This window comes from Antennarius striatus, chromosome 1 (genome assembly GCF_040054535.1).
Source record: "Antennarius striatus isolate MH-2024 chromosome 1, ASM4005453v1, whole genome shotgun sequence".
NCBI classification, from domain to species: domain Eukaryota; kingdom Metazoa; phylum Chordata; class Actinopteri; order Lophiiformes; family Antennariidae; genus Antennarius; species Antennarius striatus.
Window position 1 is genome coordinate 24,235,400 of NC_090776.1, and position 20,794 is coordinate 24,256,193.

At 39.1% G+C, this 20,794-nt stretch overlaps 1 protein-coding gene across 3 annotated transcripts; it reads right to left on the bottom strand.

The window, feature by feature from the left end:
- Nucleotides 1–242: 242 nt before the first annotated feature.
- eprs1 (glutamyl-prolyl-tRNA synthetase 1) lies at nucleotides 243–20,308 on the bottom strand. Of its 3 annotated transcripts, XM_068319115.1 has the most exons (35): nucleotides 20,157–20,308; nucleotides 18,917–19,001; nucleotides 18,689–18,788; nucleotides 18,418–18,574; nucleotides 18,186–18,322; nucleotides 17,831–17,925; nucleotides 17,592–17,718; nucleotides 17,276–17,468; nucleotides 17,027–17,198; nucleotides 16,636–16,869; nucleotides 16,381–16,465; nucleotides 15,846–15,905; nucleotides 12,094–12,204; nucleotides 11,143–11,279; nucleotides 10,831–11,038; nucleotides 10,643–10,755; nucleotides 10,299–10,416; nucleotides 9,561–9,740; nucleotides 9,299–9,466; nucleotides 8,826–9,065; nucleotides 8,183–8,428; nucleotides 7,153–7,386; nucleotides 6,808–7,067; nucleotides 5,103–5,154; nucleotides 4,726–4,935; nucleotides 4,483–4,555; nucleotides 4,235–4,314; nucleotides 4,011–4,112; nucleotides 2,813–2,968; nucleotides 2,362–2,559; nucleotides 2,072–2,245; nucleotides 1,757–1,917; nucleotides 1,103–1,181; nucleotides 963–1,027; nucleotides 243–709 (listed from the first exon to the last, which is right to left on the bottom strand). In XM_068319115.1, the coding sequence occupies exons 1-35, from the start codon at nucleotides 20,197–20,199 to the stop codon at nucleotides 559–561; spliced, it is 5,004 nt and encodes a 1,667-aa protein (XP_068175216.1). In that variant the 5' UTR covers nucleotides 20,200–20,308; the 3' UTR covers nucleotides 243–558. The 3 variants fall into 3 exon arrangements, with proteins under 3 accessions (XP_068175216.1, XP_068175225.1, XP_068175234.1); XM_068319124.1 differs by lacking the exon at nucleotides 8,826–9,065; XM_068319133.1 differs by lacking the exons at nucleotides 8,183–8,428; nucleotides 8,826–9,065.
- Nucleotides 20,309–20,794: the final 486 nt, after the last annotated feature.

Genomic DNA, 20,794 nt, shown 5'->3' on the forward strand with positions numbered 1-20,794 from the left:
ATTGGATCAGAATTTTTTACTCAGTCTGAACTTTGAGACCTTTAGTGTAACATTTACACAGACAAGAGGGCTGATAAAGCTGTGATGATAACATCCCATATAAGACTAAGCAATTGCAGAGTTCCCGACACAGTGACATGGGATAGCTAACAGGCACCGTGTATTTTCCCCCTGATGTTCTCTTTAGGAACTTTCCGAATAACATCCCAGTAAATTCATAAATGCAGAGGGAAAAAATTCACAAATGGTTTCCACATTTATTTGCCATAATTTGAAAAAAAAAGATCACAGGTTATACATGGGAAAGGTTTAATACTTTGCTGAAAATTGCTTACCATCCTATTATAAAACCCTGCCTATCTCCACTTTTTTCAAATGTATAATAACAGTGCTAACATGATAGAAAACCAAAAAAACATCATATCCATAATCTAAACTTACTTCCCCACCTCCATAAAAGAAGACACCTGAAAAAAAAAAGAGGTCAACAGAGATAAGAAAAGACAGGGAAGCCCTTTTTGACTATAATAGACCATCTTGCTCCAGCTAAGGATGTGTTTAGTAGCTGCGGCCGAACAGAGTGTAGAACTGGGCAGGCTCCTTGCCGCTAACACACATCTGACCCGGCTGAAGTGTCTTCAGAGGGGAAAAGGGGATACAGAGGCTCTTGGCGCCCATAGATGGAGCTCCAGGCTCCAAGTCCTGGTCCCTACAAAATAGCAAAGCACAAAAGTAGCTGTCAAAATTAAAAGAATTTGGCCATAGCTGTGACGTATGCCAGATTTGAATAATATTTAACATTTTGTATTTTCCAAATGTAAACATGACGTAACAATGTAAAGAAGACAAATAATGACATGAAATGATGAAAAACATTTTTTTTCTCTCTGCACTGACTCATATTTGATGGATACTCGTGTTAAAACAATGTTCAGCCATCATATCAAATACATAGGACGTACTTGGCAGTGGTTGTCTTGATCCAATCCTCACACTTAATTCCTCCACAGAATGGGATCTGGACGATCTATCAAGCAAGGCACATGTATTATTGGTCATTTACTTACGTGAGGGCAGACAGAAGGCTGGTTGTGTTACTCACCTTGCCATTTTCCAACTCCTTCTGGAACTGTTCCATTGTGTCTGCAACCACCATGCTATTCTTCAAGTCAGATGAAGCTCTGACAAAAGCAAACACATTCTTTTATGTTTGACGCATGTAAAAACCTCCTTCACATTCACAGCTGGATTTTCATTGTCTATTCAATTTATTTCTTTAAACGTGTTACCGCCCAGCTGTTTGGGAAACAGGTTGTTTAATAACTTTTTGTTTTTGGTCAACTAGTGGCAGCAGCAGTAATATGTAAACATTAAATTTCTTTTGAAACAACATTCAGTCCACTTAAATTTAGATTATGTTTTTGGTTGCCTACCTCTGCTCTCTAAAAAACTCTGGAAGGGAAGAATCTGTCTCTAAAGACACTAAACATTCTACTATGTTCACCAGGTAATCTGCCATTTGCTGGGATGTGACTCTAAATGTGACTTATTGAGTTTTATCTACCAGTAATTCCTCTACACTAATGGTAAAAACATGCCTTTTCTATTTTTAAGTCTTTTTTGATATGTTCCATATTTGATGACCTATTTTTAACAAAATGGATCTTAAATTTCTCTATATTTTTTTAATTATCAATCAGTTAAATAATCCAAACATAGTATCGAGTCTATCCCGATGTGCGGTGCTGCATCTTACTTCTTAAACAGGCTGTTCTGGATGTCTTCCAACAAGACAAGCAGCTCCTTCTCCACCTCAGTTTCTGGAACTGTGATCTTTACACCTGAGTCTCTCCTCACTGCAACACACTGACGCTGCTGCATATCTTTAGGCCCTACTTCCAGACGGATAGGGACACCCTGGACAAGAAACATAGATCGAAATATAAGTACTAGCAGCCACCGTAACTATAAATATGGTCACAACCCCAGGCTGTTGATATTACCTAACTTTTATATTTTCCTACTCTGTTAAAGCATTTAATTAACAAATGCTATCATTTTGTTCCTTTACCTTAAGTTCCCAGTGGTTGAACTTCCACCCAGGGGAATAGTTGTCTCTGAGGTCGACCTTTACCCTGATGCCTGCATCTTGCAGCCTGTTCAGGTATTTGGAGCACTGGGTCAACAATGCCTCTTTCTCCTGCTCTGGGAGGGAAGCGGTGATTCCACAAGGGATGATTACAACCTGGAAAAGCAAAGTCAAATTTTATCAATAAAAAACAAAACAAAAAAACAAACCCCACACAAATAGAAAAATGTATTGTTATCATTTGTGTCTTTGGTAAAACATCTCTACTGTACCTGCAGACATGCCACCCTGGGTGGAAGTACAAGTCCCATGTTGTCTCCATGGACCATAGTAAGGACTCCGATGGTCCTGGTTGTGATTCCCCAGGAGTTCTGGTAGGCCAGCTGTTTCTCACCTGGCCTCTTCGGATCCTCAAACATGATCTCAAACATCTTGGAAAAGTTCTGACCCAGATGGTGGGAAGTAGCACCCTGAGGAAACATAACGTAATGCCCAGCTGACTTTTTTTTTCACAATGTGGTTAAACAAGTCCAAACTTTCTTCCTGAGTGGAAGCGACAAGTTATCATGAAACAATGTCTACCTCTGCAGTTTCTTTACTTTCTGCAACTAACTGTTGAACATTGAGCTATCATCGAAAAGGTATTGAAATCTACAAATCAATTATAAAATTCTGTTTTCCTCAACTTGAATGAATGATGACTACTCTTGTTTACTGGAGTACCTGAATAGCTCGGCCACTGGCAGAGATGAATGCCTCCACCGTGGTGGTGTAATCTCCTCCAGCAAACCTCTCCTTCTCGGTCTTCCTTCCTTTCACCACAGGGATTGCCATCAGCTCCTCATAAACCTTGGCATAGAGTTCCAGGATCTGAAGCACCTAAAAATAAATAACATGCAAAGCAGACATATATGCGCTGCTTAGACACACCATAGTTAAATATATACAAATTTTGGTACTTTGAATTTGGGATGAGTGAGTACACCATTATCTGTATCTGTTCAACCATCTAAATTATCTGTATCCGTATCTGTACTCGGAATGGGTGGGACATAAAGCGGAAGTGGGTGCGGTTTGACTATTTTAAGTCTGAAATTGATATGGATTGATCAGAAGTTGCTATATTTACTGTTTATTTTAAAACTATCTACAGAACAGCTTAAAAATTGAGATTCAAATCAATGTTTTTGATCAATAAAGTTTTTCATGAACTCAGAGCATGAAGTGCATTAATGAAAACAACGCATAGGAAATTATGAACTACAAAGTATGCATGAACAAGAATTGTCATACTCAACACAACTTTCTCATTGTTTTTCTTCTTTACCCTTTGATTTTTTTGATTTTTAGAGCGAGAGAGACCATGTGTGTGTGTGTGTGTGTGCACGCACCATATTTAACTGTTAAAATATCTATACAGTATATAAATTGTTAATTTGAACTGAAGAGTTAAAGTGTCAAACTAAGAGCAGAGATTCTTTGTTCTGCTCCATCCGTCTATGTCAGTGGTCCCCAACCACCGGGTCACGGGACATTAGGTACCGAGCGGCACCGAATGTTTGACTTTCTTTTTTTTATTGATTACAAGTCTAAAGATGATTTATTTTGAAAAATGACGTCTGTACGGAATGACGCATAATGATTAACAATCATTAACGATTATCTAGCAAATGAAGGCTGGTACGTGAAAATATTTTCTTAAATGAAACCTGTCCATGGCGCAAAAAAGGTTGGGGACCGCTGGTCATGCGGATTCTTCAGCATCCGAGCACGAGTATTGACGAGTTTTAGTCTTGTAATGCTTGTACTCGTCAAAAACGCTTTATCCGTACCGGATACTCGTAGTACCCGGCTCAACCCTACATTGAATGTTCTACACGACTCAGTACTGAAACAACAGCACTGGGGTGCTTGTGGATACCTCTTCCTCTGCCTCCTCTTTGGTGGCAAAGGCTGAATGTCCCTCCTGCCACAGGAACTCTCTTGTCCTCAGGAAGGGCTGGGGATGTTTGAACTCCCATCTCTGGAGTGGGAAGTGAAGGAAAAAGAGGTTAGTCAAGAGAAAAGTAATTCAGGACTCCATGGGATATACATTAAAAACTCTGAATGAAGATGGTATAGATGAAATTGTGGGAGACTACTGACCACAACATTACACCACTGGTTGAGCTTTATTGGCAGGTCTCTGTGGGACTGGACCCATTTAGCGTAGGCAGGGTACATCACTAAAGCAAACCAAAACAGGGCCAAAGGGTCAAACCATACATTTCAGGGCAAATTGATACAAAACTGCATCACAGAATCATTACTTAGATGTACTTTATGCATATTTTATGGACATCTGTACTGATATTCGCTGACTGGTCTTTAGTGTAAAAAGCTGTGTTTCACACCTGTCTCACTGGTGGGTCTGACAGCGATGGGCTCAGCCAGCTCAGTCTTTCCTGATCGCGTTACCCAGGCAACCTGAAAAAGTTGACAATATCAAATTAACATCATGTAGTTGTATTATTTCAATAATTCGTAATATTTGTATCTTTTCTATACAGTAGTGTGGATTTTTTACTGCCTTTAATGCTGTAATGCATGCATGCATTTTCTTTCCTTTAGTGTCGATTTCTTTTTTTTTTTTTTACCTCTGGGGCAAAGTCTTCAATGTGAGACTTTTCTTTTTCTAGGGCAGCCTGAGAGACAAACATCGGGAAGTAGCAGTTTTCCACACCCAGTTTCTTTATCTCCCGATCGAAGAATTCTTTGATGCTTTCCCAGATGGCGAAGGACCATGGCCGTAGCACGTAACAGCCGCTAACATCATAGTACTCGATCATCTCTGCTTTAGTGATGACCTGGAGGAGATGAGTAAAATTGCATTTAAAGGGGAATTTTCAAAAGATGCTTCAGATGAGACTTTTTGATGATTTCTTTCTTTATGTTAATATCAGTTTAGTCGTACCATTTGGCAGGAGAAATAAAATGATTAAATTGTGTAATAATTTGTATCATTTTAGGTCACCTGTGAGTACCAGTCAGAAAGGTTCTCCTCTTTCTTGGCCTCCAACCCTAACCTGTAAGAGACAAAGTTAGTCTGATGGCAATGCAATGCAAGCAATGAGCTTGTGACACACATAACCTACATCATATATGTGTGTGTCAAGAAAACTTGTTGAATTCTTAGAACATTTTTGGTGATTTAGACTTCATTCTTTTTTCCTGGCCCTGTATTCAAGTATTTGTTACTCAAATGGTTTTCAATTTTTGATGACAAATGGCCGAACCCTAGACTGTCAAATTATAGTTGTAGAACAAATCGGAAAACTGCTATAGCTTGAAAACTGATGAACATGGCAGACTAGCTATTGAAGCTCCAGGTCAAAGATGGCTCCTGAGTGCATAAGAACAAAATACTAGGAAATACACTGCCATTCCAAATCCAGCCAAACATGCAACTCAAAACACATCATCAACTATTAAACCAACAAACCAGCTCATTAACAACAGAAGTAGAGCCTGAACGTGAAATCAGAACACAATAGCATGATCAAAATTATTAGTCTTTACTTGAGGAACGCAACTGTTTTGCTTTTATTCTACTTTTTGCATCTTGTATTAAAGCCTTCACTGTTAACCTAAGCAGGTCTTCAGAATGAGGGTTGTAGGTGTTTGTGCGCCTCGATGAGCCAAATGTGTTTTTTACTAGAAATAAAAAAAACATGCAAGATATAAATATTTATATGCATTAGTCAAGCAGTACAATCACTGAGCAATTGGACGTCCTTGAGGCTGACAACAAATCACAAGCACAAATCAAGCACATGAAAAACATACCAGCCATTTCAACTCACCGAATAGGAATATTAAAAGGGAAAAAAAAGTGTCTTCAGTTGTTTAACTACAGCAGTGGAGAGTTGTGCATACAGACGATCCATCTTCCGTGTCCAAAAAACAAATCCAAGCATGTGCCTCTGTCCTCATAAAGCTGCTGCATTTGTTTAAAGGTTAAAGTATACAACTCATGGTTTGATTAACTATCCATCCGCTGTTATCAAACCACCTCCATACGAAAGAACTCTACTTGTTAAACATTCTGTTTACTCTGATATGATTAATACAGAATTCTACCAGGATAATTCAGTATGACGCTTTTTATTAGCCCAATCAATGTCAGTAAAGTAACCTAAAGTACAAACAACTGTAACTGTTGTCTTGCCATAAATCTGTTTGACCCAAAAGACGATATTCATTTAACTTCACTTCACTTCAGTCTGCAAAGCCTTGCTGCACAGGACAGAATATTTCTAATTAAGATTAAATTAAAGGTTAAATCACTAACACTTTATTTGTCCACAGAAATGGGGAAATTATCTTTACACTCCACACTTGTACACATATATATGTACATATATATATATATATATATATATATATATGTACATAAATAATGTCACTATATTTACAATTTCTGAAATAAATAAGCTGATGTTTCAAATTATAGTTTAATAAATTTACACTTCAAAGGTTTCAAAGTCGAAATTTTGACTTCAGATGCATAAAGTAAATAAAATTAAGTTCCTCAATATCAATATTATTATTATTTGTATTAAAAATGATAATTTGGACTGATATCACGCATCAAGTACTCCAGTTCAACTTTAAACATTGTGCTTGCTGCTTGAGAAGGGTGGATTTACTTCTCAACTCTTCTGATGTCAGTCTCTCACCGTGTTTGTTTCTTTGATCCTTGTCCATCTCCTGAGCCTCCTGTTCCTCCTGAGGCATCTTTGCCCTGGCTTGCTTTTTCTCCTTTACCTTTCTTCCCTCCTCCTCCTTGTTTCTCAGACTTGTTCTCCTTCTCCTTGCGGTTTTTGTCCTCTCCTCCAGTTGCTCCGGCAGCAGCTACAGGCTTGTATTCTTGTCCAGTAAGCGTTTTGTACTTGGTCTTCAGGTCCAGAAGAGTCTTGACGGCTTCATCAACCTGGTCCTGCAAAGGGGGACAGTCATCTTTTCAACTCGCTTTTTCTTAAGGTACCAGTATATTTCTTTTCACTCTGTGGTCCATTTCTTACCTTGGGGGCCTTTTCAGCCTTTAGTTTCCGGACCAATTCTCCCTGAGTGGAAACCTTCTCAAAGAGGCTGCTTTCGGAAGGAGCAGCGCTGTTCTGAACTGGAGCAGGTGCTTTCTCCACTGGGGCGGGGGCCTTCTGAACAGGGGCTGTTGCAGGTTTGTACTCCTGACCTGTGATTTGTTTGTACTCTGTTTTCAAAGCGAGCAGCTGTTTCACTGCTGCATCAATCTGGTCCTGTCAACGCAGGCACAACGATTCAGGTCATTCAGCTTTTATAAATCAGGTAAACACATTCATATTTACCTTAAGATTATAAAATATCCAGATGTTTGTGATAAGAAATTTATATAAACATATGAGTCTAAAGGCCAATTTTCCAAATCACTGGAAGGGCTAAGCTTTTCATTATTTGTTTCTTTAGTTGTAGTTTTTATTCTGTGTAATTCATAGTTTGCTTTGTTTATTTTAATGTTACTAGGTAACCCATCCTTGTTTTATACCTTTTAAGAATTCCTTTCTTGTATATTCTTCTGTTTCCCAAATTTAAAAATAATATTAATAAAATCATGATATGAAGAAACATCGGACTCCTGCTGAAGTTTTGCTGTTACTGCAAATATGTTTATATTGGCCCAAACTGCAGAGGCTTTCCTAGATCGATGAATGTGAAATCACCGCTACCTCTAAGAAATATGGAATTTATCTGCAGAGGCTGCTGGAGTAAGAAAGTGTACTTATTTTTCCATGAATTTGTAATAATTGTCTGGCAGCTTGCTGCTGGCAGTTTTAACCAGTGACTTTGTTCTGAAAATCTGGCTTCAAATCTAAATTTTTTCTCTGATATTACAGATTCATAAATAATGCAAAATAAAATAATAATTATAGTAAAACTGTAAAGCTGATCTGCTTTTCCTTTGTTTGGGTGGGACCTTAATCAGACTAGTGACACACCAAAAGACATTCCACTCAGTCATTTCATAATATCTGACACTTTTCAATCACAGAGTCGCTTCTATCTGCACCAGAATACCTTTGAGGCTTTCTCAGACTTCAGTTTTCTCACAACTTCACCATGTTGTGCAACACGACCATACAGGCCAGAAGGAGAAGAGGAAGTGGAAGATGAGGAGGAGGAAGAGGAGAAGGAGGTCACAGGTGAAAGAGCAGATGAAGTACGATTGGAAGGGGGCATCCCTGGTTTGTAATCCTGATTGGTCAGCTTTTTAAACTCTGCTTTGAGAGCGAGGAGCTGCTTCACTGCTGCATCAATCTGGTCCTGGTATCATCAACAAACCAGTTTAGAGTTGAGGGTAATGAGAGATAAACTTGACTGACAAACAAACGATGTGGTAACACGATTAATGATGGGACAAATCATTTACAGAGAATGTTGACTGAAATAATTCCACAAAAATTAAGTGGAAAAATTATAAGTGGTGAAAGAGGACATGAAAAGTAGTTGGTGTGAGTGAAGAGGAGGCAAAGGACAGGGTTAGATGGAGGCAATTGATTCGCTGTGGCGACCCCTGAAGGGAAAAGCCGAAAGGAAAAGAAGAAGAAGATGCCAATGACTTAAAATTGCTTAAGAAAAGGAGGGGGAGGGGCTGGGACAGCAGTACTAAATGTAAAAGATGTGGACATGAACGGTAACCGGTCAAAAAATATTCAGGTACCTTAGGTGCTTGCTCTGCCTTCAGCTTCCTGACCATCTCACCCTGTTGTGCAACATGGTGATACAGGTCAGGAGGGGAGGAAGAGGAAGAGTAAACGAAGGAGGAGATGGAAGTCACAGGAGGAGGCTCAGAGGAAGCAAGAGTGGAAGGAGTGATTCCTGGTTTGTAATCCTGACCGGTCAGTTTTTTAAACTCTGCTTTGAGAGCGAGGAGCTGCTTCACTGCTGCATCTATCTGGCCCTGGTGCCATCAACAAACCAGTTTAAATGGGTTGGTAGTTTAGAGCCAAACTTGTATGGCATGCAAATAATGTAGGGGCATGATTAATGATGGGACAAATTAATGGGGTCACTAGAAGAGAATGTCTATTCAAATGACTTTGAACGCAAATTCACTGGACAAAGCATTGCTTTTGAGGAAGTCGGTGCTAAATGGACACACAGATGTACACATGAACAGTAAAATGAGGTTACCTTAGGTGCCTGCTCTGCCTTCAGTTTCTTGACCAGCTCACCCTGCTGAGCAACACGGGCATGAGGGCAGGAGGCAGGGCCTGTTGGTTCTGTGGGTGGAGCTGGATCAGAAGTTGGAGGAGTCATGCCTGGCTTGTAGTCCGTACCAGTCAGCTTTTTAAATTGTGCCTATAGAAGGAGAAGGGATTGAATGAAACTTCAAGTCACAAAAACGAATCTGTCTTTATCTGGTCTTGCCTACATTACACTTCAGTCGGTGTACCTTTAGAGAAAGCAGCTGCTGAACTGCCTTGTCCACCTGGTCTTTGGGAGCCTTTGGGAGACTTGTCTTTAACTGGCGGACAGTTTCGCCTTGTGCTACAATGCTTGAAAACAAATCACCAGCTGAGACTGAGGGAGGTGCTGGGGCTGAGGTTGAGGCAGCGTTGGAAGGAGCAACAGGCTAAGATGAGAGATAAGGCAGATTCTGAGACGGAGAAAAACACCCACACATTGCAGGTACTGCTGGACATGATTGAGATGCTATTTCTTTCTTCTAATCCATTTCCATGGTGTTATTAATACTGAGAATAGATATACTTTGAGCACAGATTCATCTCTCTTTGGTCAGTCTTTGCAATACAGGTTAGAGGTTGGCATCCACCACTTCTGTTGTATGCTCAACCGGCTGTGAAGCAGCACAGGCAAATTTGAGATGGACTGTTTAAATAAAATTTGTTTTTGTAGTCAAACAGATGAATTGTGACAAGAACCACCTGTGTGAGGTCTGACAGGGTTTGACCACCTCTCTATACCAACCCCATCCCTGGACAACCTTGCAGGAGGGAAACGTTTCCTCGTGATTTTCCTGACATCTCCCTCTAAGTAAGTAGCTTAAACAATAAACTATAATAGAACATTTCGCATTCTCACCAAGTAGAAGAAAGGAAACAAAAGACCACAGTGCACAAGTGTCAAACACACAAGCTTGCTTTATAGTTTGTACTTGAGAAGTACTCACTGCACTTTTGGAGGCCTGATTCTTGCTCTTGTCCTTGGATCCAGCAGTTGGCATCTCCTTGACATGTCCATCAGGAATGTAGAGCAGAACACAGGGGCTCTCCTTACAGCTATGAGGACTGTGAACATAGTTGATCATGGATCGTCAGAGAACTGTTATGGTTTGACAGCATGGGGGAGGGGTTGATCGTAATTTTTTGTTTGTTTTTTTTAATTCTTTTTTATTTTAATTTTGTACAACACTTTGTATTGCATTTTTTATGAAAAGTGCTCTATAAATAACGTTGACTTCATCTGATTTGATACATCAGTGCAGATATTTCCTTGCACTCTGTTTCCTCCCACCTGACTGGTTCATAGGGCTGGTCACAGATGTAGAAGCCTCGTCTTTGAAGCTGAATCATATCTCCTTTCTTCAGGCTCCTCAGACATGGATCTCCAAGCATTTTCTCCTCCAACTGAGAGTAACGACCACACAAAGTCAACAAGATTTAAAAATAACCAGGGCAACACTGCGGGTTAAAATTACAAACCTTGCTGCTTTTATTAATGTAGTCTTTAAAGTTGTCGTCTTTTGTGATGACTGCTTTGGTGATGAGAGGCTGGTAGTTGATGCAGATGGTGGGCAGCAGAGGGGCATTGTTTGTGTCAGCCAGCCAAGTGATCTTTGTAGTTTTCTTGTAATCCTTGTTCTCCAGATTCAGGCGAGCCTCCATGGATACAACCTTACCATCAGCCCCTCTGAATAGTAAAGTTTGGAGACAGACACGTGGAAAAGCACTGTGTTATTTTAATGCGATACAATGTGACCCAATATGAATTAAGTGACTAATAATCCTTTGTACTTGTTGATCTTGGTGATGATGAGGTTGCCCCAATTTATGAAGGTGACCATCTCTCCCTCTGAGAATGTCTCAGCGTCAGCTCCCTCAATAAAAACTCTGGGTCCATACCAGACCTCTTTCAGGCCCACCTCTGCATTCTGGATGAACATAGAATTTAAACAATGATGAGTTAGAATAAAATACCTACAGTATTTTCTGCACCATAAGGCACACCTTTAAAGAGTTGTTTATTTTATAATTCATTTCATATATAAGGCGCACCGGATTATAAGGCGTATATAATAAAAAAATTAAAATAGATTTAAAAAACTAGTGGCTGTAGTTGCGCTATCCGTCCACTAGCTAGAGCATTCATGACTGTGAGTACCTTTAATCAGCTGTGAACAGCTATTGTTATTTCAATGAGGCCGTTCTGAGCGTCATCAAGGAAACCTGATCACTTGATCACTTTGCCATCTTAGAAAGAAGTCAACACGCATATTCAAAAACCTGACATTAAAAACTGTTTAAATTCATTACGAGTGGACCACTCAGTGCTAACAGGGCAGATTATTTCCTGATCTGAAGTCTGAAGCAGATATTTAAGCTCCGACGTTCGTCTTTGTTTATTAATTAAATATTGTTTCGATCGATCGGTAGTCCAGTCGGAGGTGAGGTGCAGCTATTTGCTGCTGTGTGTCCTGAACAATTTTTTAACTAGTTTTTAATGTCAGGCTGCTAATTTACTGGCAAATGCGACACTGTTTTACTCATAGAACTGACTTTAACGTCGGTGTATCACCGCCGCGAATCTCGCTGCACGTCGCTGCCAGACAGAATAATGCCAGAAGAATGAGTTTTACCTTTGAGAAAGAGTACTGCCTAGTTAACAAGAGCAAAAATTCATGTTTCTCTACTCAAAGCGTGTATGAATGAAGCAAGGATTAGAATGATCAAAGACAGAGCTCTAACCTTTGGGTGCTTGGCCACCTCCTTCATCTCCTCTGTAGCATCTGGGACAGAAACAGGTACCACATAGGAGCTGGAGAGAGCCGTGAACCTGGGAGTGATTGGATCGATAACCTAACACACACATACATACAGAGACACATATATACACACAGGTCAATAAATTTAAAGGCACACTAATTTCAACAAACAAAATGCTGAACAATGAAAGGACAAAGAAGAAAACAATATGGCTTTATTTTAAAAAACAGTTTTCACTGAATGCAAACTCCAACAGAAATCAATAAAAACTCCAGCTCCAGCTCAGTAAGGAAGAAATGAACAAAGTATAAGACACAAGCAGAAAGATGAGTTGAGAAAGAAAAGCTGTGATGTGATTAACGTATGGAGGGGACCAAGCCTTTCTTCTGCTGGTGTTTATAGCCACCACTAAGATTCACTGCCGGCTCAAGCCCAAACAATCTATGATGAGCATGAGAACAGATGGTCCAAGCAAAAACACAAAAACCAAATGTTTTAGTGTACAGATACACCAACTGCTTCACAATACACCAGAAATAGGTATTTTCAGTAAGCAGGCTCCATGTTGAAATTACAGTAACAATAATAATGATGGAATGAAAAGCTCAGTGTCCTCTGACTCCCTAAAAATAAAAATGATGTGGTTGTTACATAAACTGTCCCTTTGGTGAGAGCTTCAGTGTATATTAATAAGCCAAATATTATATAGTGGATGCAGTCATTAAATGTGGATCTGGCCTTAACTGCCCATCTTTAAATCTACAATGGCCTAACGGATGAAGGAAAGGAAGGAGAGGATGAGGATGATTTAAAGCTGGTGAAGTTCATGGGTGTTTTTAATATAATTTACCATTTATGTAAACAATATTGAAAAGATTTAAATTCAGTTTAGAACATTCAGACAACATTACCGCTTGGGTTTAAATCAGCCTAACTCACTGATTTTTAGATTAGGTCACAAATTATAACTAAACCCGGACATAGACACGCAGCATTTCCTAAACCATCAAACCGTTTCTTCTCTACAAAGCGTCGGTTTAAACCAAAGGCTTCTTCTACATCTCCAAAGTCACAATAATTTTCTCAAAACAAATTATGTTTTAAACACTTAAATCAGAACAACGCAAACTACTCAAATCAACAGATGCAGAAATTAAGTCGATGAAAGCAACAAAATGGAAAAGAAAACAACATGAATTGAAGAGAGAAAAACGGATTATTTTAAATTGTTTCATGAACTTTATGCCATGATACAAGATTGCTGATTCGCTATTGTACTGCACCCTCTACAGGTCAAATTAAAAAACAGTGCTGTACACCCACATATTTGATTGTTTTTAATGCGTTCTCTTCGACGCGTTCTCTTCAACTCATACAAACAAACATATGTAAATCTGCCTGGCTGGTGACATAGTGAACGCTACAAACCAGCCCATTATGAAAGCAGAGAGAAGATGGTGGAGGAGTACCTTCAGACAGCTAACTGGCAGCTTGGAAACAGAAGAGTGACATGCTGTTTAATGTCAGATACAGAAAGGGGGGGAGAGAGAGGAAAAAGGTAGACAAACATTTAAACAGAATGGACTGTTGACAAATTCCTTTCATTGCTTTGACGTTGATACTATTAAATCCTCCTTTTTTTATCTTGTGTATATTTTTGATTTACCAATACTGGAAGAAAACCCTAAACTCTAATGTTTATAAACTGGACAGATAAAATATATTTTTCTTCGACAATGAATTGCAAATATGTACTGAATGAATCCAGTGATCGCTTATAATATGGACTTTTTCTGTTGCCCAACAAAACAAAACAGAAGCAAACAGAGATGCCCAACTTAGAAGGGGAAACAAAAATGACAGCAAGTGTCAAGAGAAGTGCTATAATGTTCAAAAAATTTACTTAACACCACAAAGTACACTGCATTCAGCAGTACAAATAACACCCCCTGCAGAGACAGCAGATCAAATCTCAATTCATATTTAGTAACTCAACTGAGTCAACCAAGCTTTGTTACATCTTTTGTTTTATTGCAACTTTTACAATTATAGTTGCTTATAAATGTGTCTAATTAATCAGTGACGGTCCCATTAAACTCAAATATTGGGATAGTCATTACATTTATTTAAAAATGACTAGTATACACTGTAAATTCTCACAAAACTGTTTTGTCTTGATTGTTTTTTTGTGCTGCTAGTAATGGAACATGCCCACCAGATGGTGATAGTAATCAACTCACATGCTGCTACTAACAAAAGAAGAACACACTATGCTGGATACCAGGAAGGCATCAGGAACACGCTACCACAATCAATCAATCATCATCATCAACCTTCAACCTGAAGAGTATTTTTCCTTCAAATGCCAATCCTTATGACATACCTGTTGACCTTACTTCTATTCATTGACCAAGTCAACTTAGAATAAAACTATCTGGTGCAAGTTCACAAAAAGTATCAGCTAGACACAAAATAGTCCTTGAACTGCTTTAAAATAAATTGTTAATATATGAAAGGTTTCTGTCCACTGACAACAAAATCTTCATTTGAGAAAAACATTCCTGTAGATGTAGTGCAGTAATTTTCACTGAGTAGATGGGAGGAGAGCAAAACAAAACTTAATACTGAAATCACACACATTAAAGCATGAGACAGTAGAATTTGCACCACACCGTTACTGATTAATGTCATCACAGACTGATCAAATCCTATATTGGACCACCAACAAAAAGTTGCAAGAACGATCTATAACTAATGCATATTCAAACATAAGCTCCTGTTAAAGGAATTTTAAAGTTCACATGAAGGAACTCTTATCTATCTGAAGGAGGCAGCAAGGAGGAGGTGCATGCAAAGCCTTTTACGAAAGCAGAAGAAGCTGTTAATAAGATACAACATTGCTGTCCAAATGCACCTTGTCCACAATGTGTCCTTAGAGCCTGTCATCAACTCCTACAATCAGACATAATGTAAGACCTTTCCTATTCTTAATTTGAAACTGAAAATAATGATTGTTTCTTTCTCTAGCAATAGTTATGCATGCTGTGTCTAACTCACTCACTTCTGTTTATGTACATTTTAAGATATTATCTTGAGGGATGAAGTAGCAGGTGCCAGCAAGGACAGCGACACAGTGGAAGCAACACTGATGTCCACACAGACGAAATGGTGCACGAGAAAAATGATTACAAACCAATGTGAAATGAAGCAGAGGTTGAACTTATGAGGATTTCCATGTTACTGGGGGTGATGTGGAGAATAAAGATGCAGTAATGAGGCATGAAACCAGGCAGCAAAATAAAAAGTTTAACAGAATGAGAAGAGCAAAGCACTAAGAAGCCATGCCAGCACCAAAACCAAAAGTAACTCAAGCTTGTTACATATTCATTCATTCATATTGTCTTTCTCTTATATATAAATTAAACTAACAAACTGAGAAGTTGATCTCATCCTTTTAAAACGGCACATCAAAAACATTTATTATAAAACACTGTAAATGTCAGATTGATAATAAAGAATACATTTAGTCTTTAATTCAGATTTTGACACAGACACTAGTCTATAGGACAATTTGAAATATTAGACATTCTTAGGTCTTAATTTTACAACAACAAACAGTGCTTAAACAAAAAGGAACAAAACTTTAAGTCAGAATCATCTTACTACTCCTCAAGCAAAAAGCCGGATTCATACCACTAAACTTAGATAAAGAATTATCAAAGAATGAAATTTACCTTCTTGTTGAAGGCCCAGATCTTGTCCCACTCCATATTCACCACTGACCTGGATCCACCCTAGAAAGAGAACCATAAAAAACATTTTTAAATTAAACAAAACACAGACGCAGGGAAGTTTTAAGCTAATCCATGACATCTCATTAGTGTACACTGTGCCATGTGTGCACTAACTAAAAAGAATACAATAGTTATCTCTGTCAAGGACATTTTACTTGTGTTGGTTTGTCCTATTTTCTGCTTCTGTCTGCATGTTTGCAGGGTTACACAAAAACTATCTGGCACGAGATATGGAAGACGAATGGGCAAAAAAAGAGAGCCAATTAAATTAGGGTTATTATGGGACTACTGAAATTTATATGAAATAAGAGACAAACTAAGCCCCTTGGTGGAAGTACTGCATAGTTCCGTGTGGTTTCATTTGGTAGAGTGGAGAGAACACCACCTCCCATTAAGTCTGCAATCATAAAACCCTCTTTGTGTCAGGAGGTACAGCACCTTTCTCCCTGCCCATCGCCATCTGTGGCAGATTTACCTGGGATGCTATGAACTGTTTCAGACCTTCAACAGTCATTCCTCTCCTCAGGACTCCTCTGACAGTGGGAAAACGAGGATCATCCCTGGATGTTGAGATGAGAAAAGTGAACATGGCAGTGATAAGTTTAAATAGAAAACCCAAAAGTTATGAGGAGGAAGAATACATTAAGGATAGGAGGATGGAAATGATTCTGGAAATTTTAAAGGCAATAGCCAACTTCTATGTTCGGAGTAAGTCGCCGCATGAACCTACCATCCATCGACGTATCCCTGCTCAACAAACCAGGTGAGCTTCCTCTTGGACAACAAAGTGTTGTTGAGATTAAGTCGGGAGTACTCCCAGATGTAAGGCTTCCTGAGGCGCAGGGCATCAATTATCCAGTAGAATTGCTCATCACGGTCGTGGTACTCGGTGGTCCTGAGGGCGTGGGTCACCCCCTCCAAACTGTCCACAATGGGACATGCAAAGTCGTACGTTGGGTATACTCTGGAGGACAGATTCGGGACAGCTTTAACAACTTCAAGAATGCTGGCAAATATTTGGCACAAATACAATGGAAGATAATGGGCAAATTATTGCCATTTTATTTTTTTTATCACTAATAACCACAATTTCTCTCCTTGGACTCATTAAATTCAAATACTTGTATGTGTTTCCAGTGCGAGGGTGGGGTGCATTCTTGCAGCGGAAGAGGGTGGGGTCTCTCATGCAGCCGTTGTTGGAGTTCATGTCCATTTTAGCCCTCATGCAGCAGGTCTGACCAAACTCTGACCCAGCTTTCATCTCCTCCCACATTTTCATGTTCTGTTCCACCGCTAGACAAGAGAAAAATGAGCATTCAGCTTGAATATTCACTATGACTGACAATCATTTCATCTTTCCCAAGACATACTGTTTTTTCTGCATTTGGACTCCACGCGCTGCTCTCTTTCCTGCTTCATTTGCTCAGGAGGTGTGTCATCGATGTAGGCTTTACCCTCCGAGAGCAGCTGTTCACCAAACTGCATGATGATAGGAAAACTATCGCTCGTGTAGGTGAACTGGTCAGGATGGATCTGAAGCATGGCAAGATCTTCAAGGATCACCTAAGGAAAAACAAATACATAAACAAGACCATAAAAGTGTTTTTAATACGTGAATTATAAGAAGACCACTTTCAATTTCTATCAAACAACTATTTTTTTCTCTGTGCTCTAAGGGTTTTTCACCTTCTCAAAGTCCTCCTTTTCTTTCTCGGGATTGGTGTCATCAAACCGCATGATGAGCTTGCCCTTAAAAGTAAGCTGGTAGTGTTGATTGAGCAAAGCAGCCTTGGCATGACCAATATGCAGATATCTAGGCCGACAGACAGAAGAATGTGTCACCAAACAACGCTCCAGTTTCACATTCACACAGTGGATGACAATGCACAATTTTTACTTCTTCTAATCTACAGATCAAGACTTACCCACTGGCCTCAGGGGGGAATCGAACCACCACCTTACCCATCTCTGCTCCTGGCAAATCTACAAATTTGCCAACATCCTGCTTCTTCTCATCTGACTGCCAAACAAAGACACAACAACCCTCTGGTAAACAACTGCATAGCATTGATTTTGTACTTTAACGCTCCTTTGGTTCAACCAAAAAAGTTACAGATAAAGGGGAAATTACAATTAAAATGAAGACAAAGACACCTATCAAGATAGCTGTGGTTTTATCAAGTTGACTTTTGCAACACAATAACAGCAAATGCTATTGTTATTTCAACAATGCAGTTTTACTTAGGTTATTCAGTATAATAAGCATACAATAATACTCACATTGGATTTGCTCATTGTAGCTTTCTTAGAGGAATACTTGTTCCCCACAGATGTGAAGGGAACCTGTGAACTCAGGAAAAAGAACCAGCGATTGACATGGGTGAAGGATTTGCCTTGACTTGGCCAGCCTCCATTACCTGCAGAAAAAAACAAGAACAACCTGTTGTGCTGCAGTTGGACTTCAGTTCGTCGGCAGATATTCCACTTAAGCAAAAGAACAAAAAAGACTGACATTTGAGGGCAGCCCAAACTGAAAGATCAGCGAGGGTGACTGAATGTCCAACCAGGAAAGTCCGTAGGGAAAGGGCTCTATCAAGTTCCCCCAGTACCTCAGTCAAAGCAGACTGACTGCATAGGCGCTGAGCACTGAACTCCAACCAGTGGTCAACCTAAAGACACCAGAATGTCAGAAAAAAGTCTGCACTGTCAAACTATTACATCACTGACACTCTCTCTCTCTCTCTCTCTCTCTCTCTCTCTCTCACACACACACACACACCTACCTCAGCCTGTTCCATTGCATTTGCTCCATAGAGGCCAAAAGCAGGAGCCACCCTAGCCAAATACCTACTGATAGAGTTAGAATCACTGAACTGGACAGCACTGCGGGAAAGAATAAGAGGAAAGTTAAGATGAATGATAATTAAATTCAACAAATCACAAAAAATTAAAAATGAAAGTTAAATATACTGAAGTTTCTGTAACACAATATTAAAGATCAAGTGGCCTACTCTGAGACATGGAGTTGAGTGTCTTTTCCCTCTGCTACCGACACTTGCACACTGTCCTTCACATGTTCTGCTGCCAGAAGAGCCCCTGCAGAAAATAGGAGAAACATTATCCCACGGATGGGCTTCATTGTGAGTCTTCATAATCATACCAAAGTAACTAAAACATATACCCTTTGGTTAATTTATCATAATGAACTTTTCATTTTCACATTAGTAAGGCCCATGTCTCCAACTCTTTATTAAAATTTACATAATTTCCTCTATGGAATTTAAGAAGTTATTTCTGCCTTCTTTCTTTCATATTAACTATTTGTATAATGTATATTTTATCCTCCAGGTCCAGATTATGACGGAAATCTTTATTCAAATCCTAATCTTGATCTAGATATCAGTGTGCATGGTACCAGAACATCATGCTATGTCCATGTGTGTGCACTGATTTATTTATAGTTGGCCCATTGTTAAAAATAAAAAAAATAAAAATTTGACATAATTTTTAAAAAGGCCAAATCTCATGATGGTGATCATTAAAAATATCCAATCCTTACTTCAGTCACTGACCTGCCTCAGGATTTGATTAACCCTTTATTGGCCAAAGAACTCGTCTGAATTAATGTGTGGCAATGTTTGAAAACTTTTTTTATGCTGCCAAAGCCACAATCAGGGTCACTTGTCATGCATAAATGTGTCTAACATCTCCCCAGCTTTCCACTCACATCTAAATGCCTTCATATTAAGCGTTTCAACTTGCTTGCATCAGACTGCTATATTCAGCACCACCGCCACAGCGCTGTTTAGCCGCGGTCAATTATAGTCAATGAAGTATCAAATCTTATAAAGCATCCCATACAATAAACTCTTGCATATTACTAAGATATATAATAAATAAATTTTAGCAACATCTGATCTTGTATATGACTAAGAGTACCCACGCAGCTAAGCTAATTTAGATTAGCTAACGTCAACGAGTTAAATCATCCATAATTTGCAAGGTTAGTGTTCCATGTGTCAATTTCATAAAGTTATTTTTCATAGAGAAGCATATTTATAACAATCCCACTGCAGTGCAGGATAGGTGTAATGCACAACCTTAACGTAGCTAATAGCAATAAAAAGACTTTAAAGAAGACCACATGTTGTGGTTTGAAGTGCCACGACGACAAGCAAGCTAACATTAGCTTTCTAGCTGTAATTTATACATACGACTAATGAAATGGTCGTTTTGGAGGCTGCCGCTCACCTAAAGGCGGGTTGCTCGTGTTGATAATGAGGTTTAACGCCATACTGTGAAATTAGTTTGTCAAGCAGAGTGAAGTCTTTTCACAGGAAACCCAACAACAGCTGACAGTCAGCACTCCACACAAGCCACCGGTACCAGAACAGCAGCACAGCATGTACAGAAACAGACTGAGGGGCTGCGGTGTCACTTTTTCTTCGTTTTGTGATTAGCGCCTGTTTGGTGCAACACTCCCACCAAGTGGACAAAAGGATAACAGCTGGTCCTGGTCCACAGTCCTGTGTTCAAAAACCAACTGCGTCTAGATTCTGGACACAGTTTGTTCTTTCTAGACTCTACAACGTTTGGCTGCACCGTAGCTGTAACAGTTCATTACAAATAATTTCCACTTTTAATTATATTATTGCATTTTCATAACTTTTTTTTTTACTTGTGCATTTGTAATATATGTAATAGATAGATAGATAGATAGATAGATAAATAATATGCGTACTTAAAAATATTTTTGTTTTAGTTTTTACTTTGACTTTATTTTTTATCAACATATGGTATAGCTATAGCACTGCTAGATTATTTTTTCAGTTGTTTGTTGAAAATGCATCTTCAGTTATTTTAAGTATTGAAGAGTCTGTCGTGACTCA

Coding starts and splice junctions, on each gene's coding strand:
- eprs1 (XM_068319115.1), bottom strand. CDS start 20,199: ATGGCGTTAAACCTCATTATCAACACGAGCAACCCGCCTTTAG. Junction 18,575..18,688: donor ATGCAATGGAACAGGCTGAG/GTAGGTGTGTGT, acceptor TGGTGTCTTTAG/GTTGACCACTGGTTGGAGTT. Junction 11,039..11,142: donor ATCATCACCAAGATCAACAA/GTACAAAGGATT, acceptor TTTACTATTCAG/AGGGGCTGATGGTAAGGTTG.